At 47.1% G+C, this 27,996-nt stretch overlaps 1 protein-coding gene across 6 annotated transcripts in view; it reads right to left on the reverse strand.

The window, feature by feature from the left end:
* KIF1B (kinesin family member 1B) overlaps window positions 1-27,996 on the reverse strand; it is a 145,406-nt gene that overhangs the window by 58,327 nt on the left and 59,083 nt on the right. For 5 of the 6 annotated variants that reach the window (XM_081955491.1, XM_081955493.1, XM_081955494.1 and 2 more), the window contains exons 13-20: window positions 27,659-27,792; window positions 22,404-22,483; window positions 21,169-21,244; window positions 16,199-16,278; window positions 15,298-15,404; window positions 14,296-14,379; window positions 12,826-13,006; window positions 10,869-10,941 (exon numbers count right to left, since the gene is read on the reverse strand). In XM_081955491.1, coding sequence (XP_081811617.1) covers window positions 10,869-10,941; window positions 12,826-13,006; window positions 14,296-14,379; window positions 15,298-15,404; window positions 16,199-16,278; window positions 21,169-21,244; window positions 22,404-22,483; window positions 27,659-27,792 — 815 coding nt within the window. Of the gene's footprint in view, window positions 1-1,857; window positions 6,757-10,868; window positions 10,942-12,825; window positions 13,007-14,295; window positions 14,380-15,297; window positions 15,405-16,198; window positions 16,279-21,168; window positions 21,245-22,403; window positions 22,484-27,658; window positions 27,793-27,996 lie in introns of those variants that run through there. The other variant, XM_081955496.1, reaches the window with a different exon arrangement.

Raw genomic sequence — 27,996 nt, forward strand, 5'->3', positions numbered from 1 at the left:
CACCCCTAACCCTTTAGAAAAAAAACCCAGGGGTGTTCGAACTTGACAGCTTTAAGACTTGTGGACTTCAACTCCCAGAATTCCTCCTCCCGTCATGTTGGCTCAGGAACTCTGGCACTGAAGTGTGCAAGTCTTAAAGCTGTCACGTTACAAGATCATTGCACCCCTAACCCTTTAGGAAAGAAAACCCCCAGGGGTGTTCAAACTTGACAGCTTTGACTTGTGGACTTCAACTCCCAGAATTACTCCTCTCGCTCTTCATCTTGATGATGTACGGACGGGCGGGGGGAGGGAGCTGGAACCAGTTCTAAACGGCACTGTAGATAGATCTAACCTCTATAGAAGAGTTAGAACTGGCAGGAACTCACCCTTGGAGCTCATCTTATGACCGCAACTGAGCCCAGAATTTCTGTCGTCAATCGCTGCAGTTGTTAAAGACGGAATACAGTTGTTAAGCGAATCTGGCTTCCCCTTTGGCTTGGCTTGTCAGGAGGTCGCGAAAGGAGAATACCTGAACACAGCAACGGTCATAAATATGAACCGGTTGCCAAGCACCTGAGTTGTAGTCCCATCATCATGGGGAGGACGCAAAGCTCGTAAGTGTGAAAAACGGTCCTACATCACATATTTTTCAGTGACGTTGTAACTTTGAACGGTCACCAAATGAGTAAGCCGAGGATTACTTGCGCTTCAAGGAACAGAGACGTCAAATAACGCTGAAGAGAGGAACGGGACAAAAAAAACCTGAAGGGGCTGTTTGGTGTGTGACTGAAATGCCCCTAGGCCCATGATGGTGAACATTTTCCGCACCGAGTGCCCAAAACGAAATGCGTGCGTGTGTGCGTCTGTGTGTATACATACCGAAACACCGGAAACCCAAAGACCAGCCTGTTTTTTGGTCCATTTTCAGTTGTTTTTTTGGTCCATTTTTCAGGCCATTTTTTGGACTGTTTTCAGGCTGTTTTGGGGGCATTTTCAGGCTCTCTTCAGGCCATTTTTAAAATGGACGAAAAACAGCCTGAAAAACAGCAGCTGACCTGCGCAGGTATGCCTGTTTTTTGCCATTTTTCAGACCATTTTTCGAGCCATTTTCAGGCCGTTTTTGGGTGGTTTTCGTGCCGTTTTTGGGAGGCATGAAAATGCCCCCCAAATTGCCTGAAAACACCTCAAAAGCGACCTAAAATGCCCCCCAAAGCCCCCCAAAATGGCCTGAAAACAGCCCGGAGAAAGGTCCAAAAACGGTCTTGTTTTTGGCCGTTTTTTAGGCTCTTTTCTGGGGCTGCAGCGCTCGCAGGGACCAGCTGGCTGGCGCACATGTGCATGCCAGAAACCAGAGGAGCAGTTGGCGATGGCGCACATGCCCACAGAGAGGGCTCTGCGTGCCACTTCCGGCCCGCGTGCCATAGGTTTGCCCTCTTGGCTGAAGGCCATCCCTTGACCCATAAATGACATGAATACCAGAAAGAGCAGCCATCCAGAATATTATCATTTCAATCGACTCGCGTCTTTGCAATGTGTCCATCCATTTGCAGTTCATTCCAGGTCACTAATACCACCAATTTTGGGGAGGAGGGGTCAATTTGTGAGAACCACGTACCTGAAAGTTTAAATTAAGTTACATCCCAGGCAAAGAGGTTACAAAGAGAAGGAGTCACAATTTAAGAACTAGGAAAGGATCCTGCTGGATCCTGAATCTTATGCCCCCTTTTCTTATCAATGCCAGTTTTTAAGAGAAGAACAACTAACCGTGCTCTCCACACTCTTTGGTTTAAAAAACAAAACAAAATTAGCTTTCTTGAGGTTTCCAAAAATCGGCCATTTGACTCCCCAACCAAGTGACACAACAGGATTAATAAGAATGTTTTTGCAATTTATTGAAATGACTTGTTAAAAAGCACAAGCAGATCTGCTTTTCACAAAATGCAGGCCTGTTTTTTTTTTTTTTTTAAAAAGAAATCGTCAAAACCACTTGAAAACAACAGATGGACCGTTTTGTTTTTTTCCCCACATTCCATCACTTCCATCCCTGGAAGAAACAATTTCCTCCTTTACAGTAACTGCGAATAAGGTTCACGCTCAAAAGCTTCGAAAATTATTTCAAAGGCAACCTAACTAGAGCATTAAAATATATATTTATATATATATATATATATATATTTACCTATATATATTCTATACTGCTTAACAATCAGAAGGAAAAGAAGGCACAGAATGGACCGAAGAAGAATCTGGCGGAATCTATTTTGAGGAACGCAAATGTTTTCCCTGACAAACTCGGACAGATTCCTTGATTAAGGCCAATTAATGAAAACAAAAAAATAAAAATAAAAGGAGAAATTAAAAGGCTTCTTCTGTTGTCTGCTGCCCAACTCAACCCTTATTTCATTGCAATCACTTTCATTTTAAAAAGGGTCCTTTTTTTTTGTAAGGCTCCTGCCTTGGGCAGCGGGGTGGACTAGAAGACCTCCAAAGTCCCTTCCAGCCCTATGATTCTACATTCAGCTAGAAGCTCCCTCCCTCCTGGGGCCCTCAGTAGAGAAGAGGTCAGAGTAAAATTAAGGTAAAGGTTCCCCTTGTACATATGTGCTACTCGTTCTCAACTCTAGGGGGTGGTGCTCATCTCCGTTTCAAAGCCGAAGAGCCAACGCTGGGCGAAGACGTCTCCGTGGTCATGTGGCCGGCGTGACTAAATGCCGAAGGCTCACGGAACGCTGTTTACCTTCCCACCAAAGGTGGTCCCTATTTTTCTACTTGAATTTTTTTTAACGTGCTTTCAAACTGCTAGGTTGGCAGAAGCTGGGACAAATCACGGGAGCTCACTCCGTTATGCGGCGCTTGGGATTCGAACCGCCGAACGGGCGACCTTTCTGATTGACAAGCTCAGCGTATTAGCCACTGAGCCACCGCGTCCCTAAGAGTAAAATCAATGTGGCCTAATTTATGAGTTTAGGCAATGCAGTGCAAAGGAACCAGAGGTGGCTGGCCTTCCACCACGAACCCTCCGCCGACTTTTAAAACTTTTAAAAGCAAACTTTTAAATTTGCTTTCGGCGCAAATCATCCGTCACTCAGAGACAATGTCCGTCTGCAGCGAACCGAGCAGGATAACCCTCACAACTTGGATGGATCTGCCCAATTAATCGCCCCAGGGGAGCATCGCTTGAAAAGGAGGCAATGCAGGGAGCGGGAGAAAGGAAACGGAAAGAAAATTTAGAAAGCAACAGGGTAAAAGATCAAGGATCTCCCCCCACTGCCAAAATTTCACAACCAATCTCAGCTTCTCAAGGTTAAGAGGCCCAAGCTCTCCTCCTTAGTCTCTTTTAACAGAGATGGATAGGACCTGGCATAAAATTGGAGAGAAGAGAGACACATATGCTTGCTTATTTTTAATTCTCTTCACGTTATTTCCTGAATCTCTCCATTAACCTGTAAGAATCAGTCTCAGCCAGGTATTATTACCCTCCTTGTGGGCCGCCAGCGGCCAGCGGAGCTGTTGGCAGGCTCAAGACAGTAAGGTTGGGGAGGAACATGGGCCAGTCCTGGAGCCTGGGGAAGGCTCTGATGAGGGCTCTGCATCGGAGGCAGAGATGGGGCCAGGGCCATCGGACAGTTATCAGCTGCCTTCGGAGTCAGACATCAGTGAGGCAGAAGAACAGCTGGAGCCTGTTCCCAGTGTGCGCATGCACAGAGCTGCCAGACGAAGGGAACAGCTAAGGAACAAGAGCCGATTCGGGAGTAAAGCCACAGGTGGACGGTGAATGTCCCCTCCCATAAGGAATAAAGAGGAGCGAAAGGGGAGTGGAGTTTGCAGGAGGCCATTAGTTCAATTCATTAGGGGGAAGATCTGTTCCTGACTTCTTGCCAAGGAATTGCTGCTACAGCATGGCGTTTGGAAGATATCCGCCTGGCAGTTTTCCAAGCCCGATAAAGGTCTGTAGTTGTGAAATCTCTTGAAAGACTGTCGGCCGGGACTTGGCTGGAAAGGAATTCCCTTTAACCTAAATAAAAAGAGGTTTTATCGGGACGAGGAGTTTGCTTCACGATCCTGGGAAGCCTAAGTCACAACAACACCTAAATCCTATCCTACAGGAGAGAATTCGGATTTTTCACAGGCACTAAAACTCTTGGCTCCATTTGTGTAGAGCAAAATTGTGTTTCCGACTACGAAACAGGGCACAAAAAACCCCGACTGCTAAAAATTTGGCTCCAGAGAGGCTGGAAAATCAAAGGTACTTTTTAATGTATCTGTGCTTTTTTTTTTTTTTAAAGGGAGGGGGGAGAAGTTTTAACCGGTCGGAGAATCACGCGCCAAATTAATGCTTTTGAAATCTCTGGCTGGAGCTTTGTGGTTAAAAACTCAACCCAAATGCTTGTGGGGGGGGGGGGATTTTGGGGAGCAGGTAACCAAAAGGAATACACACAGATAGATGGCTGCCAGCAGTTTCTGCTTGCCTTGCGTTGTGTCTTCCTGTTCGCAATGTACATTCATCTCATCTGACTGTGAAGGTCTCTGTTTTTGCAAATAGCTCTTTAAGAGCACAACTGGATGAAAATGATAAAACTGCCGTCAATCTCCCCCCCCCCTCTCCGCCAGTGGGACCCTTGGAAGAAACCACCAGAGCTCCGTAACCAGCATAAAAGTTCTTTTGGAGATCTGACTCCTGGCCAGCCGCTCGTGTCTCTTCCCGTGGAACCCCAAAGCAGCAAAATCTGCTCTGATTAGTGATATAACAACACGTCCCGCCACCAAACACTCCATAACACAACTGAAAACTTTAAAGGAATCAGCCGCCCTGTCTTAATCCTCCGCCCCGATTCAAAAAGCTTTTAGGGGTGACTTTTTCGAGGCGTCTATAAAGGAAAAACCCGAGAGGCGTAGAAATACAATCCCAATAAAATACAAAACTTGAAGTGGGAAGCTTCCCGGATAAGCCTTGCTGATTGTCCAAAGATCGACACAAATAGGGGTTAAAAGTTCATTGTTCCCCCCCCCACCTCTAAAAATAGATGATACGCTAACAGTTCCCAAACCGACACAGAGGCCTTCCCTCAAGGCCAACGTGAGGGATTTCCACAATTAAAAAAACAAACAAACGGAAAACACCAAATGTTTCACAGGCGGTTGACGGATAGGTAGAAAATGTGCGGTCTTGTGTTCTGAATTTTGGTCGGCAAAGGTCCTCTTTTGAGGCCCGAGGCCAATTGTTTGCGGACACTCCCCACGTTCCCCCCCCCTTGTCAGGATGGGCGTAGCTCTCTTCCACCGACGGGAGAGTCAAACTGTGGTTTCTCGGCTGGCTTTAAGGTTTGGGGCGGAGAACTGCCGCCTCATGCGTGGAGGAGTCACAAACTGGTTGCAGGGGCTCGGCCGATCGGTTGGTCTGGCTCGGCTCTCCAGGCTGCCGTGGGGGCTGTAAGACTGCCAGTGCTGGTGAAGGTGGCGCCTCTGGTGAAAAGATTGCAGGTCTTGGGGATGGCTTGCGCCCGGGGCGGGCGAGGACTCGGAGGTGTCCGACAATTGGCGCCGGAAACCCCTCTGCTGGCCGTTGAGGGAATGGCTTCTCCAGCGCACGGGGGTGGAGGGGTTGGGCTGCTGAGGGCAAGGCTGAGGCTGCGGGTTCAAGGGTTGCCTCTTGATTTGGATCTGATCCGGAGATTTCTGCGGCCCGGGCTTGTTCCAAAGCGGAGGAGGGTCTTTGGGGACCACAGGGACTTTAGCAGGCAGGGGTTGGATCTCCTCGGTCTTCTTCTCTTCCTCCTTGGGGATTCTCACTTCGATGACCTCGTTTTCGGTGATGATGATGTGGGTGCCCGGGCTCCAGGAGTTCCGGTGGGTCGGGTTGCTTTTGAAAGGAAAGCGGGGCTTACGGTTCTCCGGAGGGATGAAACGGTGCGGCGTGTTCTGCCGGCGGAGCTGCTTGGTGATCTCCTGCTGCTGCAGGTTCTTGAACCGGGTTTGTTCCTGCTTCATCCAGCGCAGCCGCCCACGCCTGAAGGCAGGGTCTTCCTCCATTAACAGGGAAACCCGGCCCTCTTTCTCACAGCCACTCTTCCCATCCTCATTTACATTTCCTTCTGCTCTGACTGGGCCGGGGGGCTCTTTCGGTTTCGCGGCGGCCGTGGCGGGCAGCCCTTTTGGCTCTTGGGAGCTCATGAGCGGCAGCACCTTCTCCATTTTGAGCATCTTGTTCCTCAGGACTTTGATCTCCTCGTCCTTCATGTTATTCTGCTTTTTCACCTCCTGCAGGATGTCTTCCAGCTTGTCGATGTGAACTTTGAGGTCATCCACGTCGGCGATGCCTTTCCCGCTTAGCAGGAGGTCCTCGATCTTCTCGTCGCCCACCCCCACCGTGTCCCAAACGTCTCGGGCCACGGCGCGCCACGAGTCGCGCTCGTTGGGATCCTTCTTCCCGTACAGGGCGCAGAGTTCTTTCAGTTTGACGATAGCCAGGGCTTCAATCTCCTGCCGGGTGTGCCGGAAGTCATTGAGCGCGACCTCATAGCAGATCTCCTTCACAGCCTGGATCTTGAGATCTGAAACGGTCACCCACCGGGAGTCCTTGCTGAGCCGTCGGCGCTGAGGGATCTGATACATTTTGATGGGCTCCCGCTTCTTGCCGCTGCTGGGAAGGCCGCATTTTTTAACAATGGTTTGCAACTTGCTGGGTGGCAGCTTCTCTCTCAGGGAAGTAATCAGCCGCCAGCTCTCCTCACAAGACCGCTTGTCCGAATCATCCCCACTATCAGAGTCTGCATCCTTTGGGAAAAAAAAAACAATCGAGAGGTGGCCCCATAATAAACAAAATTAAAATTTGGAGAAAAGAAGGAAAATTCTGAACAAGAAAAAAAAAAGGACAACTCAAAATTAGGGAAAACGATTCAGGGAGGGGAGGAAAAGCAAAAGGAACAAAGGAAGGGAGTGAACACTTAAACTATTCCTAACGGTCTTCGGTAGACTTCTTTAATTCCAGACATATCTAAATTTCGTGGGAGTTTTAATTCTCCTCCAAGAGTATGCCAAGGCTTTCCCAAAATCCAATCCGTATGAAACTCTTAGAAGAGCCAAAACCAAGCACCTGAAGAGAGGTGGACGTAACACTTCGTGCTATCGGTGTCCAAAACCCGCCAAACATTTTTTTTTTGGCCTGGTTACAGCGGTCAAGTTGCGAGGAGTGATTCCCGACAGTCATCACAGAATGATCAGACGGACAGCCAAGGTTAGGTGGAGTTAACACTGGGTTAGTAAGTGCTGTGCACGTGGATTCAGAGTGACAGTCCAGTCGACTAGAAAAGCAGCCAGAAAAAGGTTAGAGAATGAGAGAGAAACCAAGTTCAGAATTAGCCGCTAGCATCAAGGTTAGAATAATGTCATAACAGTGGTTAAAATGTTGGACGGAGTAAAATCTAAGTTGAAATCCACCCTCAATCGTGGAAATTCCCTGGGCCAGTTCACATCCCACACCCCCTCTATCTCACAGGGTTGGAGGTAAAGAATGCTATACATGCCACCTGGAGAAAAAGTGGGTTATAAATCTGACAAAGAAAACAATACAAATGCCATCACAAAAATCTTTATTTTTATTTTTTGGAGCCAGCCAAAAAAAAAAAACACGACTGGCCACGTTCTTTCCATTTGCCAGTGATCCTTAGTTTAAAGGCAGAAATGCCTTTCGGTTATTACAGATCATCCTAAACATGCCCAAGACTTTTTTTTGGGGGGGAAAGAAAGGGAAATCTTGTTAAGGTTTTCTACCATTCCACATCTCACTTTCATGCCTATGAACCGACCCATAAGTTTTGCCTGCCTGTTGCAAACTTCATGCTTTTTTTTTTTTTGCAGTCACGTAAAATGCTTCTATATCATTAATAAAATTGGTGAAGAGGTAAGAAAAAAAAACACTCCGAACAAGCTTTGAATCCATTTCCCCCAGAGGTTCCAAGAATTATTCTACCATGCACCCAGTGGGGGGGGGGGGATTCAACCCACTTAACAACCGGTTCGCCGAAAATGTCAGTGTGCACACATGCACGGCTTCTGCCATGTGGCGAGGGTCGACCGAGCAGACTTTCGGAGCCTGCTCTGCTCCATCTCTGCTCTCTGGGGCAGCGGCTGCTTCTCTTCGCTGCTGCACTTGCTGGGAGAGACAATGTCTCTTGTGCAATTTATCAGATGTGAGCTTCCGCTTTCCTCTAAGTCCCATCTTAGCGCACAGCACAGAGAAGCAGCAGCCATGTGAGCAACCCTAACCCTAACCCGAACTGCAGAAAATCATAACAACCGGTTCGCCCGAACCGATCCAAGGCGGCTGAATCCCAGCCCTGCATGCACCTGAGATTTAATCGGAAGTGTACTTATACGGGCTCGGAGTCTATAATATTGACTTAATTACCTAAGAAGGTATATATCCCCACCAACTATTCCCTAGACCAAGGGTGGGCAGACTGCGGCTCTGGAGCCGCATGTGGCTTTTTCCTCCCTCTGCTGTGGCTCCCTGTTGCCAGTCGGCACCACAATTTTGAGAGGAGCTTCCGGTTTGAGGGAGAGGGAAGCAGGGTGCGCCAAAAGGAGACTCTATGGCAAGGGGCAAGTTTTCCAGCCAGCTCCACAATAGATAGGGCTTTCGGTTAGGACAGGTAGAGGAAAAAGGACGCCGCACTAGGAGGAGACTCTATGGTGGGGGAACCAGACTTCTGGTCGGTTCCAGAATTGAACAGGGGGCTTCTGGTTAGGACCTTTGTGGCTCTTTGAGTATTTAAGGTTGCTGACCCCTGCCCTAGACCATACTGCACAGCATTCCTAAAGATGCCAGAAATTGATGCCTGGGAGGCCCTGAATAGTGCTGAAAGAAGGGCGATGTAGGAAAAGTGATCCATTGCCATGAATTGTATTCCATTCATGGAAAGAAAGTTAAGAATGAAACTCTTTAATTGAGGTGTTTTGGCACTACTGCATATACGGGTGTTTTTTTTTAAAGTTATGTTAAAAATAAATAGCTACAGACACATTTTTGTAAAAAGGACGGTCTTTGATGTGGTCCATGATTCTCAAATATGCAAATAGGATAATTAGATTCTTATGAAAGGGGGGGGTGGGGGGTGGGGAAGAACCAATTTCTAATGATGACCAAAGAGACTACAGGTAGTACTCAACTTACAATTACCATAATTTTCGGAGTATAAGACGCACCTTTTCCCCCTTAAAAAAAGAGGCTGAAAATCTGGGTGCGTCTTATACACTGAATACAGCATTTTTTGCCTCCTGAAACTCTGCCCCCTTCACCAAAATAGCCGTGCATAGCTTTTAGAAGGCTTTCAGAGAGCTCCTGGGGGCTGGGGAGGGCAGAAATGAGCGAAGAACGGCCTGTTTTTTGCCCCCACAGCCCCCAGCAGCATTCTTTAAGCTTCCTAAAGGCTATCCATGCCCTTTTTTTTTTGACAAAAAATAGGCCGTTTTTTGCTCGTTTTTGCCCCTACCCCGGAGCACTCTACAAGCCTCCTAAGGGCTATTCATGACCTTTTTTTGAAGAAAATGGGCCTGTTTTTGTGAAAAATGGGCTGTTTTGGGGAGGTTTGCAGAGTGCAAGACTTTTTTTTTTAGTTTTCCACTTCAAAACCTTGCTGCGTCTTATACTCCAGTGCGTCTTATACTCCGAAAAATACGGTATTCATTTAGGGACTATTCAAAGTCAAGGAAGCGACTGATGATCAATTTTCGCACTTATGACCACTGCGGCATCCCAGTGGTCATATGACCAAAATTCAGATGCTGGGCAACTGGACATGTATTTATGATGGTTGCAATGTGCTGGGGATCACGTGTTCTCCTTTTGCGACCTTCTGACAAGCAACATCAATGGGGAAGCCAGAGAGCAATAGCCGTTAGGCACATACCGCTTCGTAGCGCTTTTACAGCCCTCTCTAAGCAATTTGCAGAATCAGCATCTTGCCCCCCCCCCCCCCCCAACAATCTGGGTCCTCATTGGACCGACCTCGGAAGAATGGCAGGCTGACAAGCCGGTCAGGATTGAACTGCTGGCAGTGGGCAGAGTTAGCCTGTAATACCGCATTCTAACCACTGCGCCACCATGGCTCTTAAGATTCACTTTACAACCCTGCTACTAACTTAACAGCGGCAGTGTTTCACTTAACAACTGTGGTCAGGAAAGCTTTGTAAACTGGGGTAAAACTCAGTAAATAACGGTCTGGCTCGGCAAAGGAAATTTGGGGCTGAATCGTGGTCGTTAAGTCGAGAACTATCTTATATGCTCTTTTCACAGACTAGGAAGTTGGAAAGTCATTTTTTTCCTTTGTAGCTCCCTCTTCATCACCTTGTTTGAGGGAGGTGAAAGGCTCGATCTGCAAGCCCCCGATTCTCCCTCCCTCATGCACAAACATTTCTTTGGCTAAAGATTCAGACGCCATGCAGGGCAGGACAAAGACAGAGAGATTAAAGGCATGCATCACCCACAGCCGTCATTCTGGAGATCCCGCAGGGAGGGGGACCAAACCTGGCAGGAAACGGATCTAGGAGCCTCTCTTCTGGAGGACCCACAGTTAGTACTTGGTGACTTTTTAAGGCCCATCTCCACCCTCCTTCGGAGGAGTGGCAAGGTAATTTCAGAAAGGTCTGGAATTGGGTATGAGGTGTGCGGAGTAACAACAGATCAACACCTGAGCCTTTTTTTATGCTGTTTTGTTGAAGAAACCTAACTCGGTGTTGAACTGGAGAGAGAGAGAGAGAGAGACTGACGCATTGTCTGGTAACAATGTAAAACCAATATAGCATACTAACAGCCAAAGGGAAACTAACTCTGGGAATAAGATGGAACTCTCTCTTAAAATTGGCCTGGGTATGGCAGGGACACCTACCAGCCTCTGCTGCTCCAGTAAGAGGTCTGCTTCTTCTTTCTCCTTCTTGTACAGAATCTCCATCTCTTGAAGCCTGCAGAGAGACACAGGAACTGCTTACTGTTTTGACCCAGGCTTCCCAAGAACACCAAGCAGACTCCTGGTCCCGACAAAAAAAACCTTTTCTTAATTGACTGTGAATTCTGCTCATTCACATCCAGCAAAGTCTTTCAAGGGAGGATTTACGGTCACAGACCTTCTCTGGCTTGGAGAGCTGCCAGGCGGATATCTGCAAAACTTGGCCAGGAGTCTCGGAGAGTCACGAACCAATTAAGCGAACTAATTCTCTCCTGCAAACTCCACTCCCCTTTCGCTCCTCTTTTGTTCCCTCTGGGAGGGGCCATTCATCGTCCACCTGTGGCCTTAATCCCAAGTCGACCTCTGTTCTTTAGCTGTTCCCTTCCTCTGGCCACCCTGCGCATGCACTCACCGGGAACAGGCTCCAGCTGTTCTTCTGCCTCACTGATGTCTGAAGGCAGCTGATAACTGTCAGACGGCCCTGGCCCCCTCTCTGCCTCCGACATAGAGCCCTCATCAGAGTCTTCCCCAGACTCCAGGACTGGCCCATGCTCCTCCCAACCTCCTTATTGTCCAAATCTGCTGCCAGCTTCGATGGCTGCTGGTGGGCCAGAACACTTACTAGGGAGTCCTTGAATTGCAGCCATTAGTAAAACAACTGTTGGAAGTCACGGCGGCAATGAAAAAAATGGGACTTACAACCTAGGACCACTGCAGCATCTCCACAGTCACATGATCACAATGTGGGCATCTGATTCAAAACTCTTTCAAAACTACAGCGGCAAAAGTCTAGTAAGAGAGCTTTTACCTGTTTGTATGAATGTGCCATTCATTATTTATTTGAAGCCCAAAGCACCAATTTGTGTCCAAAACAGGTAAGACAGAATTCATAGTCAAAGACCACGCAACATAAATTTTGGCCTCAATCGTGGTCATAAGATGAGGACTACCTAGAAAATGTTTGGAGTTAGAAAAGGTGCACCAGACTCCTCCTAATTTTTGGGCTCCTCTAGACTTAAGCTCACTCCTCCAACAATGGATACAGATTTTTAGAAACTGACTTGATCGGCTCGAATCATATTCGGAGCAAGATAGACACCAGCAGTTCGCAAGGAATGAATCTGGCTAATAAATCATAATCAATTCTCCTTCTCAGGGATGAGCAAATCTCTCTCTATCAAATGAAGCACAGTCAGAAAGACAGTGAAGAGAGGAACATGGCTAAAAAGGAATTGGATATGGCTACGGTAGTCTAGAGAAAAGAAAGGCTAGAAGTGACACGATAGCGATCTTCCAATATTTGAAGGGGTGCCACAAAGAAGGGGGGGAGGGGTTTCCACCTATTCTCCAATTCCGTTGGTGAATGTGATTTATGACACAGACTGGAGGGAACAGGGGTAAAGTTCAACCACAATTAAAATGAGATCAGATCTGACTGCAATAGGGTATTGCTGAAATGGTGTTCCTAATAAATGACTGGATTTCTTTTGAAACTTGGCTCGAGGCTCATGAATTAATTAGGGCATCTTTCGGAAACCGGACACAAAGCACCTGAAGGCAGGACAAGAAGCAACGGATGGAAACTAATCAAGGAGAGAAGCAACCTAGAGCTAAGAAGGAATTTTCTGGCAGTGAGAACAATTATTCAGTGGAAGGACTTGCTTTCAGAAGTTGTGAATGCTCGAATACTGTAAGTTTTTAAGAAGAGATTGGACAACTATTTGTCTGGAATGGCATAGGTCTCCAGCTCAAGCAGAGGGTTGGACTAGAAGGCCTCCAAGTCTTTTCCAACTCTGTTAATTTGAATGTTATCTGTTGCTCTGAAGGCGGTTCAAAGGGATTAAATACTCTGCTTCCATTTCACAGGTCACAATGCAGACTTAGTTTGGCTTCTCCTTACCTTTTCTCCATCTCCTGTTTCATATCAATTCCCTGTTTCTCCAGCAATTCTCTCTGGGCAAAAGTCCAGTCGACTGGTTCGGAGGGAGTCTCAGCCGAGGGCGTCTTCTCTCTTTCAGCCCTCGCCTGCTCAGGGTGGTTGAAGCGGAAGACGTGGTTTTTGCCCATAATAATGCGATTTCCTGGAGGGGCAAGAAAAAGAGGGTTTACGTTAAAATATATCCCTTCATTTATCTAATCACCTTTTGTTTAATTCTAACATTTCACTACTAATCATATACTTATACAATTCTAATATTATTACACATTAAAATACTTACATAAATGTTTTACTTTACTTTCCCTTGCTTTTTCCTTTATCCAACGTCTTTGACCCCCATCCAAATGTTTCGTCTACTTTACCCTCCCAAACTCTTCTTTTAGGCTTTTTTAAGCCTTTTACTTCATCTGCCTTTAAATCTATATTTTAACTATACATTCCAGCTTTCTTCCCCTCTCTACTTTTGCCCACTGTCTGTCTAGTTTTAAAGCTATTTGTTCTAATCTCTGTCTCTTTTCCCCATTTTTCAGACTATGAGACGCACCAAGATTTCGAAGAGGTAAGTAAGGAAAAATAAATGTTTTTGTCCTCCCCGACCCCCAGGAGCACCCTGCAGGCTTCAGCAGGGCTGTGGGGGGAGGCAAAAACTCCTCCGTTTTTGCAAAAATGGGATGCAGGGGGTGAGGCTTCAGGAGGGCAAAAATGGCTGTATCCGGTGTATAAAACGCACCAACATTTACACACTCTTTTTTTTGCGGGGGGGGGGGGATGTGTCTTATACTCCGAAAAATACGGTATCTTCTGTTTCTCAAAGGGAGGTGGGAGACCATGGGAGAGTGCATGGTCGACCTCAGTGTTTCTCAACTTCGGCAACTTGAAGATGTCGGGACTTCAACACCTCGGAGTTCACACATCTTCAAGTTATACAATACAATACAATAGCAGAGCTGGAAGGGGCCTTGGAGGTCTTCTAGTCCAACCCCCTGCCTAGGCAGGAAACCCTACACCACTTCAGACAAAGGGTTATCTAACATCTTCTTTAAAACATCCAGTGTTGGAGCATTCACAACTTCTGGAGGCACGTTGTTCCACTGATTAATTGTCAGGGAATTTCTCCTCAGTTCTAAGTTGCTTCTCTCCTTGATTAGTTTCCACCCATTGCTTCTTGTTCTACCCTCAGGTGCTTTGGAGAATAGTTTGACTCCCGAAGTTACCGAAGTTGAGAAACTCTGGTCTACATACCGAAGGACCTCAATTCAATGCCCAACAGTTATGAAAGCGCTTCCCCATGACTAGTCAATGCTAACAATGGTGGTCTAGACAGGCCAGGATCCACACCGGGAATAAAATAAGATCCTGGTAGCATAAAATGGAGCCAGACAGTCAGGCATTCAAGACACATTTCCTCATGAAGAAATAGACAATTTTTACCTGAACGCAGCTGTACCGGCTGGATCACCCTTTTGCCGTTGACGTAGGTTTCTGAGCACTCACACGGCTCCAGGATAACAATCACTAGAAGCAGAAAACACTCGAGTCACTGCCTGAACCCTTGAGAAATCCGACATATATGAAGGACAGAGTCGGGGGGGGAAGCTGGCCGGGAGATTTTAAAACAGGGGTCCCCGGGTCGTGGCCATTGCGGAAGTGCGTGCATGTGCATGCCAACCTATTGCTTGTGTGTTATGGCTCACCAGCGGTCAGAGGAAATGGCGGCAGATTCGGACAGTGAGGAGGTTGGGGAGGAACATGGGCCAGTCCTGGAGTCAGGGGAAGGCTCTGATGAGGGCTCTGTGTCGGAGGCAGAGAGGGGGCCAGAGCCGTCTGACAGTTATCAGCTGCCTTCGGAGTCAATCAGTGGGGCAGAAGAACGGCTGGAGCCTGTTCCTGATGTGCGCATGTGCAGAGCTGCCAGGAGAAGGGAACATCTAAAGGAACAAGGGTCGACTCGGGAGTAAAAGCACAGGTGGACGTTGAATGGCTCCTCCCAAGGGAATAAGAGAGGAGCGAAAGGGGAGGGGAGTTTGCAGGAGACAATTAGTTCAATTCATTAGGGTTGAAAATCCGTTCCTGACTTCTTGCCAAGTAATTGCTGCTACAGCATGGCGTTTAGAAGATATCAGCCTGGCAGTTCTCCAAGCCTGATAAAGCTCTTAGTTGTGAAATCTCTTGAAAGACTGTTGGCTGGGACTTGGCTGGAGGGGAATTCCCTTTAAACTAAATAAAAGGGGTTTTATCAGGACGAGGAGTCAGCTTCATGATCCTGGGAGGCCTAGGTGAGAATGTTGTGTAAGTTCAGCGGTGTGTACGCACGCATGCACCAGCAGCCGCTCCCACAGCCTGGTTAAAAACGGGCCGTATCCCAGTAATGGGCTGCGTCCCGGGAGTTGGGGACCCCTGTTTTAAAATATCCAGGTTCCACCTGCTGCTTACCGCTGCCGTTGGGGTTCCTCTCGCTTCGGAAAATGCAGTGCTCCTCTTTGATATGAGCCCCACTCAGGACGATGTCTTGGCGTCGTTCAGCATCCGCCTGACCAACCCTGTGTCCGAAAGAGAGGAGCTCTAAGGCATTGTCACAGCTGCTAAAAACAGGTAAGTGGAGGAGGTTGGGGAGGAACATAGGCCAGTCCTGGAGGCTGGGACGAGGGCTCTGTGTTGGAGGCAGAGATGGGGCCAAGGCAGTTCTAATCTTCCTTCAGAGCTAGACATCAGTGAGGCAGAGGAACAGCTGGAGCCTGTTCCCAGAGTGCCCATCAGAGGTGGGTTTCAAATCCCGGCACTACTGGTTTGCTCGTGCTCGCGCGCATGCACAGAAGCGTCTGGGTGAGTGGGCAGAGCCTCCCGCCATTACCACTACCGGTTCAGCCGAACCGGGAGCAACCCACATGGTGCGCATGCACAGAGCTGCCACAAGAAAAGAACAGCTGAAAAATCAGGGTCGACTTGGGAGTAAGGCCACAGGTGGACCACCGGTGAATGGCCCCTCCCATAGGAAATAAAAGAGGAGCGAAAAGGGAGTGGGCTTTTGCAGGAAACCATTCATTCGTTCGTTTCAGGAGTGTGGAGATCTGTCCGTGAATCTCAGAGACTCTGTGCCCAGTCTTTCCTTGCACGGAACTGCATTTTGGAAAATATTCACATGGCAGCTTTCCAAGCTAGATAAGGTCCTGTGGTCATAACTTTACCAGGCCTTTGCTGAATGTGAATGAGAGAAATTCACGTTTGTCTAATAAAAGGGCTTTTATCGGGACCAGGAATCTGTTTCGTGCTTTGGGGGGAAGCCTAATCACGTCAGAACAACAGGATCAAAAACGATTCCGCTCATGCTGCTTACCGAGTTATGCCATCCTTGATGTAATAAAGCAGGCACTCAGACATCAGGGGGTCTTCATTCAGGTTGACCAGATGAGGGGTCTGAAACAAACATGGCATTCCTTAAATTACAGGCCCCTCTTCCCCACAGGGGCTTCTTACAGAAGAACTGGGCAGTTTCAAAACCCAAAGCCGCTTTGGCCCTCCCAGTAGAAAAACCAATCGATTCTTGAATGAAGGAAATTTTTATTGCAGTGCAGGAAGAGAACGCCAACAAAGGAGAATATTCATGGCACAGGGTTGAAACGAGGGGGTCCTCAGTGCGCTCCGAGCTTGGTTGTTTTCTGGCGGATGTTTCTTTCCCAAACTAGATAACATCAGGGCTAGGCGTTGATGATGTTATCGAGTTTGATTAATGAAACATCTGCAAGAAAACAACCAAGCTCGGAGCGCACCGAGGACCCCCTCAGAAAAGAGCAAAGCATCCCAGGAAGAACAGAAGCGTCAAAAAACTTCTCACGCTGTGGGTACTGTAGGCTAAACGGTATTTTAAAGTGTATTTATTTTAAAGGAAGATGTTTGGTGAAAGCCAGGGATAACAGGTTCTTCAGATTTGTTGTGGTCCCACTGGCGGCCTGCGGAGCTGGCAGCAGATTCGGACAGTGTGGAGGTTGGGGAGGAACATGGGCCGGTCTTGGAGTCTGGGGAAGGCTCGGACGAGGGCTCTGTGTCAGAGGCAGAGAGGGGGCCAGAGCCGTCTGACAGTTATCAGCTGCCTTCGGAGTCAGATATCAGTGGGGTGGAAGAACAGCTGGAGCCTGTTCCCAGTTTCCGCATGCGCAGAGCTGCCAGAAGGCAAGAACAATTAAGAAAAAAAGGGGAGACTCGGGAGTAAGGCTTGGAGATGATTGGCCCCTCCCATAAGACATAAAAGAGGAGCAAAGGGATGTGAGCCTTTGCAGGAAGCAATTCGTTCATCTCGTCGGTTCAAGCTCTCAGAAGTCCTGTTTGACTCTGTGCTACGTTTGGCCTTGCGAAACTAATTGCCAATTAGGTCTCGGGCAGCGTTTCAAAGGAGATAAAGTTGGGGGCTTATCAACAATACCCTGAAAGGCTGTGGCAACCTGAGCAGACATCTGTCGGAATCTTCACAGACTGTTTGTGAATCATTAATGAATGACCCATAATTATAAAAGAGGGTTTTTGGAACTAAGATTGTAATTTATCCTTTCTCAGGAAGAGAACAGATTATCCCGGGTTCAATAGCAGCCAGTTCATTTGCCTTCTCTCTCTCTCTCCTCTTTCTGTGAGAAATACCTAATTCTTCAGCAGGAGCTCGACAGGATGAAGTGATGAAAAATAAATAAATCACTGGACACTTTCACCACTGAATTAAAAAGTTTAGTAGCGCATCGTTCATCCTCGTATGGAAGTAGTTAAATTGAAGTAAAAATGCTCACAGCTGATTTTGCTGGGAGAAATGTATTGTGGAATTTCTACTTCGTAACTTCTCCACAGCCTTTCACAGGTTAATGGGATCACCCTTGCTGGAAAGTCTCAAGAATCTATTTGCTACGAACATTCCTAATGGGATCTAAAGCTACTGCAGGTAGTCCTCAACTTACAACACTTCGCGTGGTGACCGTTCAAAGTTACGATGGCAGTGAAAAAAAGGGACTTAGGGCCGTTTTTCACAGTTACAACCTCTGGAACGTCCCCATGATCCTGTGATCAAACTTCAAATGCTTGGCAATTGGTTCATACTTATGACCGTTGCTGCGTCCCGGGGTGGCGTGAACCCCTTTTGCGACCTTCCGACCAGCAAAGTCAACGGGGAAGCCAGATTCATTTAATAACGGTGTTGCTAACTTATCAACTGCAGTGATTCTGCTTAACAACTGAGGCGAGAAAGGTCGTAAACTGGGGCAAAAATTCACTGAATGAATTTTTAACAACAGAAACCTTCGACTCGATTGTGGTCGTAAGTCGAGGACTACCCGTACAGTCAGTCAACCAACCTTCTTTGGTGAGAACACCCCACTGGAACCAGCCAACAAATCACAAGGCCTTGGTGTGAATATCTGGCCAACAAGTGCCAGTAAACACAGAGGAAAAAGAAAATATTAGAACAGCAGCAGAAATAGGATCTTCACACCCATCAGGCAGCTCTAGCTTGCAAACTAAGAGCAGCTTCTCCTTAGCTACCAGTGCTACAAAAGTACAAGTGAAAGGAACAGACTAACAATGTTTGTTCGTTTGTTTGTTTCTTCGTGTCGGAAGCATCACAATTAAAATAAGGCATACTACATGACGTAACATTTTAAATATAAAAGACAAGATTAAACAGATCTTGCCCAGAAACTAGGAACTTTAATTGCATTGTTTCACGCTGCTGTTGAGCCCCTCAAGTGTACACTGATCGGGACACAACAGGCAGGTATATGCATATGTGTTGTTTGTCTGGGAGTCACCACAATCGCAAAGGAAGGGACGCTAGCCCCATTTGTTCAGAGTGTCTCTGGATCTTGTTGTACCCGTGCAAGACAGGGAAGTAACAGCTAATCAGGATGGATGAAAAGGGTAAGGAGGAGAAGGACGAATTCTACTATTCTATTTTTCACAAGCCGCAATCTCTGCTTAAGCCTCGATGCCGGCACAACGACAAACCTGGTCAACCGCAAAGGTTTCGAAAGAGTCATCAAACAAGGTTGACGGCCTCTGAGAGAAGATCTACGAAGGGAATTCAGACGATGAGAGAAAGAGGGGAGAGAGGGCTTACTTAGGGTGACGATAAGACAATCGTACTACAGTGCAAACTTTCTCAACCTCGGCAACTGTAAGCTGCGGGGACTTCAACTCCCAGAATTCCCCAGCCAGAAAGCTTCGGCAAAGTTCCAGAATCTCATCTTAGACCTCAATAGCTGCTGGAGCCTGGGCCAAATGGGGAGCACAAAGCTACAAAAAGTATGACCGTGGGGTTGAAAAAATAAATAAATCAGACTTTGAAGTGGTTCATGGAGCATTTTCTGAAGACCTCTGTTCAGCATCATTTTAATTCAGAGCCTGACATCAAGCTATCAAAAACAAAAAAATACGACGCACGCTCTTTGATCTCCACCTATGTATTTATTTTTTGGTTAGCATACTATTTTTATTCATTTCCTTAATCATTGCTTATTTTATTGTTCTACTAGCTGATAAGCCAGCGTTGCCCAGGTATTTTTTATTCCCAATCCTGTACTAGACAGGAATGGCGGTCAAGCGGCAACGTAAGTGCGGAATGGGCCGTCCTTCCTCCTTCCTTGAACGTCGCCGCAATTCCTGAAGAGGCGACGGCAAGAGCAACTTCTCCCTGAGCCCTGATTTCGGCGACAATTAAATTAATTAAAAATGGTTTCCCTTTGCCCCCAGAAGCGTCATTTCTAATGTTGGATTTTGCCCCTTACCAGAGGGAGCCTCCTTGTGGAGTACTGTGAAGCCGTTATCATGGCAGCTCCACTGGTCTGTACAGTAGAAGCCATTTTAAGGCAGTACAGTAGAAGCCATTTTAAGGCACAACAGGCTGTATTGTAACAGAACACCCCCCACCGAGAGGTGTTAGGGTGTCTTACCCACCACAGTATTTTTGTTTTTCCAGAGAGTAAGTCATCTGTGTACCAAGTTTGGTAACAATTGCTCAAGGCATTCCAGAGTTATGCTGGAACGAACACACACACACACACACATTATTATATATAGATAGATGATTTAACCTGGTCTGTTTACATTCCTTTCATTTTTCTTCCTGTTCATTATTGCAAGCCGCCTAGAATAGCCCCACAACGAGATAGGCGGCAAATAAATTTAACAAATACCGTATATACTTGAGTATAAGCCGAATTTTTCAGCCCACTTTTTGGGCTGAAAAATCCACTTCGGCTTATACTCCAGTGGGGGGGGGGGGGGGGGAAGTGGCTCTTTAAACATTTTAATGCGGCTCTTCTGTGTGCCAGGCGCCCGCTTCCCTCCCTCCTCTCGGGCTTCGGAGGGAAGCTTCTGCATAACCCCGGCGAGTGACAAGTCTCCCAGGCTGTAATTTGCCGAGCTGTACGCGCGCGCCTGTTTTCCACGGCGTGGAGCAGCGGCGAGATTCTGGGCGGCGAGCAATGATTCCGGGGGCTATCAGTGGGGGGGGCAGGGTCCCCCCTCGCGTTCCTCATCTTCCCGGATGGCCCCTGGAATCATCGCTCGCCGCGCAGAATCTCGCTGCTGCTCCACGCCGTGGAAAACAGGTGCGTGCGCACAGCTCGGCAAATTAAAGCCTGGGAGACTTGTTGTCACTCGCCTTTGCAGAAGCTTCCCTCCGAAGCATTCCGAGGGAGGGATGTAAACTTCCCTCCGAAGTCTTGGGATGTTCTGAGGAGCCCCCCAAGGCAAAACGCCGCTGCCAGGTAGTTAAAAGTACGTCTCTGATTCGTCTCTGTCAGTCTCTCTCTGATTCCCTCTCTCTCTCCCTCTCTCTGTTCCTCTGTCTGTCTGTCTCACTCACACACACACACACACACTTTTAGCAATTTTATTGTTATCTACCTGTATTTTTATTTTTGAAATTTACCGTGAGCTGCTGCATTTCCCAGCCTCGGCTTATACTCGAGTCAATAACTTTTTCCAGTTTTTTGGGGTAAAATTAGGGGTCTTGGCTTATACTCGAGTCGGCTTATACTCAAGTATATACGGTAAGTAACATTTCTGATATCCAACCTACGGAAAAGCATGCACGCTTCTAAAATCGATACTGTCGTTTTAATTGAAACCATCCCGAAACCGTATTTCAAAAAAAGGGAGAAACAGACAAGTAGCGGGTCTATCACAGGGCTGCCATTTCTGCCGAAAAGCCCCAGCAGATTGTTGGGGACACGCGCACACACACACACACACACACCTCCCAACAGGGGTTAGGATCTCAGATCGTCTGAAAGAAAGGACCTGAAACCATTTTATAGCACTATCTACCTTTTTCGGTGAGAAGACGCCAAGGGTGCCTCCGTCTTCTCGGATGGCGACTCCCATCTCAGCTAAGAGAGCTTCTCTGTGGAGAAGGGGACAACAAGAAGCGGTTAAGAATTCCTCAAAAAACACACTTAAAATTCGATTTCTAAATTCCGGTAGAAGTGGGAGAGAGGAATTTAGGTTTTCTTTGAAAGAGGGAAATCGCACAGTACAGGAAGAAGAAACAGGAAGAAGCGATGGTGCAGTAAGATATAAATTAGAACTAACTCCGTTTTTTTTAAATTTCCCAGTTCTTACAAAATACGTTTTTGATTAGAACCGTGGGGGCGCAGTAGTTAGAATGTGGTATTGCAGGCTGACTCTGCCCACAGCCAGGAGTTTGATCCTGACTGGCTCAAGGGTGATTCAGCCTTCCATCCATCCGAGGTCAGTAAAATGAGGAGCCAGATTGTTGGGGGCAAAATGCTGACTCTGTAAATAGCTCGGAGAAGGCTGTAAAGAACTATGAAGTGGTATATAAGTCTGAAGTGCTATTGCGGTTGAATAATTATCTTCTTCTGATATCCTCTAGGACCGGGATGGCGAGCCTATGGCATGCCCTTTTATTCTACATTTTCCTACTTACGATTCCCTCTCCCTTTTTTTGCCTTTGGAAGTAAGGGTTAAAAACCTCTTACTCCACCTTGAAGTTATAAGAACCTTGCTCCTCTAAGACAGTGTTTCTCAACTGTGGCAACTTGAAGATGTGTGGACTTCAACACCCAGAATTCAAGCTGCTAACGTTGAAAAAGACGGTTCTAAGGTAATGATCAAGATGATATGATCTCATGTAGATTTTAAACCTGCATTGTTTTTATTAGGCATTAAAAATTAGATAAGAAAAACATATATTTAATATTACATGTTGTAACAGTAGCGAGGATAATAGTCGCACAATATTGGAAAGATGAAGAAACTCCGCCAGATGAAGAAACAATTAAGAAGATACTAGACTGTACATAAATGGATAGATTGACATTGAAAATTAAGCAGAAAGAAGACACAGAATTCTCAAACGTGGAATCTGTTTTACCAGTGGCTGGAAAAAAGCAGTGGAGATTAAGAATATAATCAGAATTGTTCAGCTAATTGAACACCCAGACAAGATGATGTTTATGAAGCACTAAAAGAAATGTAATTAATAAAAAAAATCAATAAAATTTGGGAGCAGAAAAAAAAGATGATATGGGAGCGCTAACCTCTCCATCCTGATTGCTTCGGTCTTCCTCAATTTCTCCTCCCAGGTTTCATTCAGCTCTGCAATGATTTTCTCCGATTCCTGGAAAAGAAGAAAATGGAGGAATGGGGTTACATCAGACCAAATATCGGTTTCATTCTTGGCTTCTCAGCACAACAAATTTAAATCTAGCCAACTGTCAAGATTAAAGCAAATAATCAGAATGGTCCGAGAACAGAGTGATTCCCTAGAACTGGGAAATGCTAAGTGTTCCCGTAAAGCTTTTGATTTTGCAACGGATCCTGCCACTTTCAACCCGCATTTTTATTTCATTTTCTTTCATCTAAAGCCCTAAAAATTCCATGTCACGCTCTCATAAAATAGCTGCATATTTACGAAGCCAACGATCTTTAAACGTTCTTTTGACCGGGCTACCAACTCTAAAAAGAATTGTATCTGAATCCTACCCGGTGCCAACATTACGCAAGGTTTGGCCTAACGTTTTGGACATCTTTGTTGAAAAGTCTTGATAATTTGTTCTTTCTCCAATTAATCTTACCATCTAAAATCTGGAACGATACACTTTTTTTGGAGGGGGCGGAGGGGGCAGGTCAAGAAGGATGGAATATGCCATAGGGTTTAATCAAAGAGTCCACCCCAGAGGTGAGTTTCATATAATTTTACCACTGGTTCGCAGCGCACTGAAAATGTGAGCGCACAGGCAGCCTTCCATGCACCACCCTATCTACGTTCCCTGGGAAAATACATGGGAAAATCCAATTGGGGGGGGGAGAACCCACTCAGGGTAAGGGTTAGCTCCCCATGAATTCAGGCAGCAAAATGGACTTCGCCAACGGATTCGGAGCGCATTGTTATGATTAGGAGGGCGCTGACTTTTCCAGCCCGCCCTATCTACGTTCCCTGGCAAAATACATGGGAAAATCCCATTGGGGGGAAAAACCCACTTAGGGTAAGGGTTAGCTTCCCATGAATTCGGGAAGCAAAATGGGGGCTTGCGCAGCTTGCACATGGCTTAGAAAATGTGGCTAAATAGGACGGCATAGTGCGCGGGCGGCCGACCCGCAGGTCTCCACTCCCGGTTTGCCCAAACTGGCTGAATACTACCACTGGCCCACTCTACTGGGGGCAGATGGTTGTTACTCCTTGAGTTTGCACATATTCATCACAAATGCTCTCGCAAAATCCAAGGTCAGGAGGGAAAGTTGGCCAACATCTTTTAGTTGCAGGAGGTTGGTGTAGAGATCTGGGTAGGACAACAATCCCACTTCAGGATTTTGAGATTTACTGCTGAAGGAAGTTCTGACTATCTCTAGCCTCCATGTACGAGGTCTTTCTTTTTTCGGTCTTTGGGTCCAACCAGCTATTTTGCTTTCTCTTCCTCATGTCAGGACATGCGTTTCTGCTGGGGTGTGTGTGTGTGTGGCCTGTCAGGCTTGGAAGCCATCTTTTATACTGGGCCTTCAGGCCTGCCACATTTTCTACTGTGGGGAAATGGGAGGGGGGATTATATGGAGTATGGGAGATATATAGTCAAAATAACATTCCTTTCTCAGAGAGTCAAGGACATCTTGCCCTGCAGCTGTGATGAGGTGACTGGGAGGCATCTCCAGTTTTGGACGGTGCCTGATTGGGCCATGGGACGGACTTGTGGGTGCTGGGCAGGGGTCTTGGACTTTCACTTGGGTGGAGAAAACCTGGAAGCTTTCAGATTCGGGTTTTCCCAGATGTGCCAATAGGACATCTCTAATGAAATGGAACTTTGAGGAAACTCAAGCCTCGGAGTCTTCCTTCGTTGGGGGTGTCACTTGGAACCCTGACCTCTCGGTTTAACCAAATTGTGAATTATCTGCCTTGCCTATGGTAGTTAAATGTCCCCAAGAGCCACAATAATCCATATTTTGGAAGGGGGGGGGGGAAGAGGTTTCTAGAAACACATTAGCATTGTGATACTTCCAAGCGCTGAAGCTCCCCCCCCCCCCCCCCCCCCGCGATCGCATCTTCAGCCAGCCATATAACAAAAGACTCGCTTCTTTGGTCAGGAATGGACATTTCTCTTTTGAGCAGGATAGTCAACAGAGCTGTTTCTCTGCCACTCACAGCCGTTTTTTAAAAAGGGGCTGCGCTCGCAGACGGATCGGCTAGGCAGGAGATAAACCATGACGACGGGGTGGGAATGCTTAAGCAGCAGAAGAAGAGTCAAATGCCCGCAAGCCATCCCCCCCCCCCCAGGGTGGACAACTCCAGCAGAACAGGAAACAATATGGGGCTGTGCACACATTCACAGCCTGGTTTGGTTTAATGGCATTTCGAAGCTCATCGCAGCGGAGGTGCCGCTGTGAATACTGATGAAAACGCCAAGCTTAGCCCAAACAGTTGCAAATCAAGATACCACTTTATAAGGCCTTGGTAAGGCCACACTTGGAATACTGCATTCAGTTCTGGTCGCCACGATGTAAAAAAGATGTGGAGACTCTAGAAAGAGTGCAGAGAAGAGCAACAAAGATGATTAGGGGACTGGAGACTAAAACATATGAAGAACGGTTGCAGGAACTGGGTATGTTTAGCTTAAGAGAAAGAAGGACTAGGGGAGACATGATAGCAGTGTTCCAATATCTCAGGGGTTGCCACAAAGAAGAGGGAGTCAAACTATTCTCCAGGGCACCTGAGGGTAGAACAAGAAGCAATGGGTGGAAATTAATCAAGGAGAGAAGCAACTTAGAACGGAGGAGAAATTTCCTGAGAGTGAGAACAATTAATCAGTGGAACAGAAGTTGCCTCCAGAAGTTGTGAATGCCCCAACACTGGAAGTCTTTAAGAAGATGTTGGATAGCCATTTGTCTGAAACAGTATAGGGTTTCCTGCCTAGGCAGGGGGTTGGACTAGAAGACCTCCAAGGTCCCTTCCAACTCTGCTATTGTAAAATTGTAAAGAGATCCGAAGCTGCCACCTTGAGCCAAAGGTGGAGAAAAACCAGAAGTTTTTTTTTTGCCCTCCATCCCTTTGACTTCCTTTTTTAAAATGCCTAAATCTGGTAGGCATCCAGCCCATCCAAGTTTCTCATGGGGGAGGAGGGGAGGGAAAGTGCAAAAAAAAGGCAGCATTCGAAATCCGCAACCCAGCCAACTTGTTGCTTCACAAGCCCGAACAGGGATGGCGGGGGGAACCGAGGGGGCGGTGGGGAGGAAGGAGGGAAGCTCTGGCAAGTCCCAAAGATAAAGTCCTCTCAGTGTTGTGCCTTTTGGAAGCAGCTCAGCACACACAGATGCCGGACAAAAGGCTCCGTTGTCTGCAGATAGTAGGGCATTTTCTGCGCTTTAATGAGCGGCTTCTCAGTCCCCCGCATTACAGACGGTTTAACAATGACTCCTAGAGAGATCGGCCCATACAGGAATTTTAAGGGTCGCTTTTAACTATGGGTTGAGGGGTGGGGGTGGGGGTTTCCCTCTTTAATTCTGTTGGCCATGCTGAGGACTCCCTTAAGTAGGAAGTAGGGGAGGGGGGTTCTCCATCCAAGAAAGTTTTTTTTAAAAAAAATCAGAAGCCGCCGAAGCTCCTTCGCAATGCCCACTCCCGCTGACGTTTTTAACTTTGCTGCCTGCTCGAGTTGTGTTGTTTGTTGGGGTTTTTTTCTTTAAAAAAAAATATTTATTTTCAAGAACAATGCGAGCGGAATGACTTTATATCATGGTTTGGTAAGGTGGTCGCTTTTCCTCTTTTCTGATGGGGCGCCATGGTTCTTATTATTATTATGGGTGAGCTGTGGTGGCGCAGTGGTTAGAGGTTCAGCCCTGCGGGCTACGTCTGTTGATCACCGGCTGCCAGCAGCTTGGCAGATCGAATCTCACCAGTGTCAGGCCTGCAGCCGTCTTTCCTTTCGGATCTTTGGCCTGCCACACTTTCTATTATTCGGCTACGCATTTTTCTATGGTGGGAAAACGGGAGGGGGGGATTGTACGGAGTTAGATGCTATGTAGCCATAACAACATTCTTTCTAGAAAGCCAAGGTCATCCTTTGTCTTTGCACCTCTGCACCTGACCGGATCTGGATGGGTGGAAGCTGCCAGCATGGCAGTGGAAGATTGGACCATGGGATGGACTTGTGGGCGTGGGGGCAAGATCTTGAAGTTTCAACCAGGCGGGGAAAACCGGGAAGCTTTCAGATTCGGGTTTTCCCAGGTGCGCCAACGTGGCTCTTTTAATAAATTGGAACTTTGAGGAATCCTTTGCCTCGGACTCTGATTTAATTTTGGATGCTATTTGGAACCCTGACAACCAGTCTCGAGGTTGACTCAGCCTTCCATCTTTCCGAGGCGGGTCAAATGAGGACCCAGATTTTGGGGGGCAAGAGGCTGACTCTGTAAACTGCTAAGAGAGGGCTGTGAAGCACTGTGAAGCGGTATATAAATCTAAGGGCTATTGCTATTGTTACATATCAATTACAATGTGAAATCACAGCTGCCAGTTCTTCAGCCGATGTTGGCTTTTGTTCTAGTTTGTCGGAATTATTGTTATTATTATTAAGCTACCTGGACAACATTTCTTGGCATGATTTTGAAAAGTGGTTGGCCCTTGCTTCCTTCCTAGGGCTGAGAGAAAGGGACTGGCCCAAAGTCATCCAGCTGGCTTCGTGTTTAAGGGAGAACTAGAAACCACAGTCACCTGGTTTCTAGCCTGGTGCCTTAACCATGACAACAAACCAGCTCTCATCATCATTATTATTAAATGCCCTTCCCCCAATAACTTCTGAAAAGATCAAATGGTCTGCGTCCTAAAGTAGGGTTCCCAATCTTGGCAACTCTATTGACAGCTTCTGCACTGAAGACAAATTCCTTGTGTGTTTAATCACGAGGCCAAACAAAGTATCTCATTCCTATTCCATCCCATCCTATTTGGAAAATGGCGTGAGCTGCCTTAGGTTAGGATGGGCACAACTCATTGGGACCAGGAGGAAGATGGTGAAGGTCAGCTGGGTGCAGCAAGGTCCGCAGAGGGCAGGGCAGGGCAGGGCAGTGTGTGTGTGTGTGTGTGTGTGTGTGTGTGTGTGTGTGTGTGTGTATATACATGGACTTCAACTCCCAGAATTCTCCAGCCAGCATGCTGAGTTGAAGTCCATGCCTCTTAAAATTGCCAAGTTTGGGAAACTCTGTTCTAAAGAGACATATTCATTGCCGCACTCTAATAGATGTTAGCCAGATGAGGTTCTGGGCTAAGCCAAGATGGGTTTCTCTGGCCACCTGACAATTCCAGCTGCCGTACCTTCAGACGTTCAATGGCTTCCTCTCCTCCGGGCGTGGACATGATCCGTTCTTGGATACTGGAGACGGCCGTTAAGCCCACCTGACTACTGAGAGAGCAGGAAGATGGAGATGCGGTGAGCGAGCCCATGGATGCTGTGGAAAAATGGCCAGGACGTTGATTCTCGGAGGCTAACAAGTATCTGTGCTTATTGTTCTGAAAATCTTTCAGATCTGAGAGAGAGAGAAAGAGAGAGGGAGAGAGGGAGACAGACAAGCAGAAGGGAGAGGCGAGGCAAAGGAAAAAGGAGCAGAAGAAAGGGGAAAGAAGAGAGGGAGGAGACACCAGTATCAGAGGAA

Source organism: Natrix helvetica, assembly GCF_964273705.1.
Source record: "Natrix helvetica genome assembly, chromosome: 5".
NCBI lineage: Eukaryota > Metazoa > Chordata > Lepidosauria > Squamata > Natricidae > Natrix > Natrix helvetica.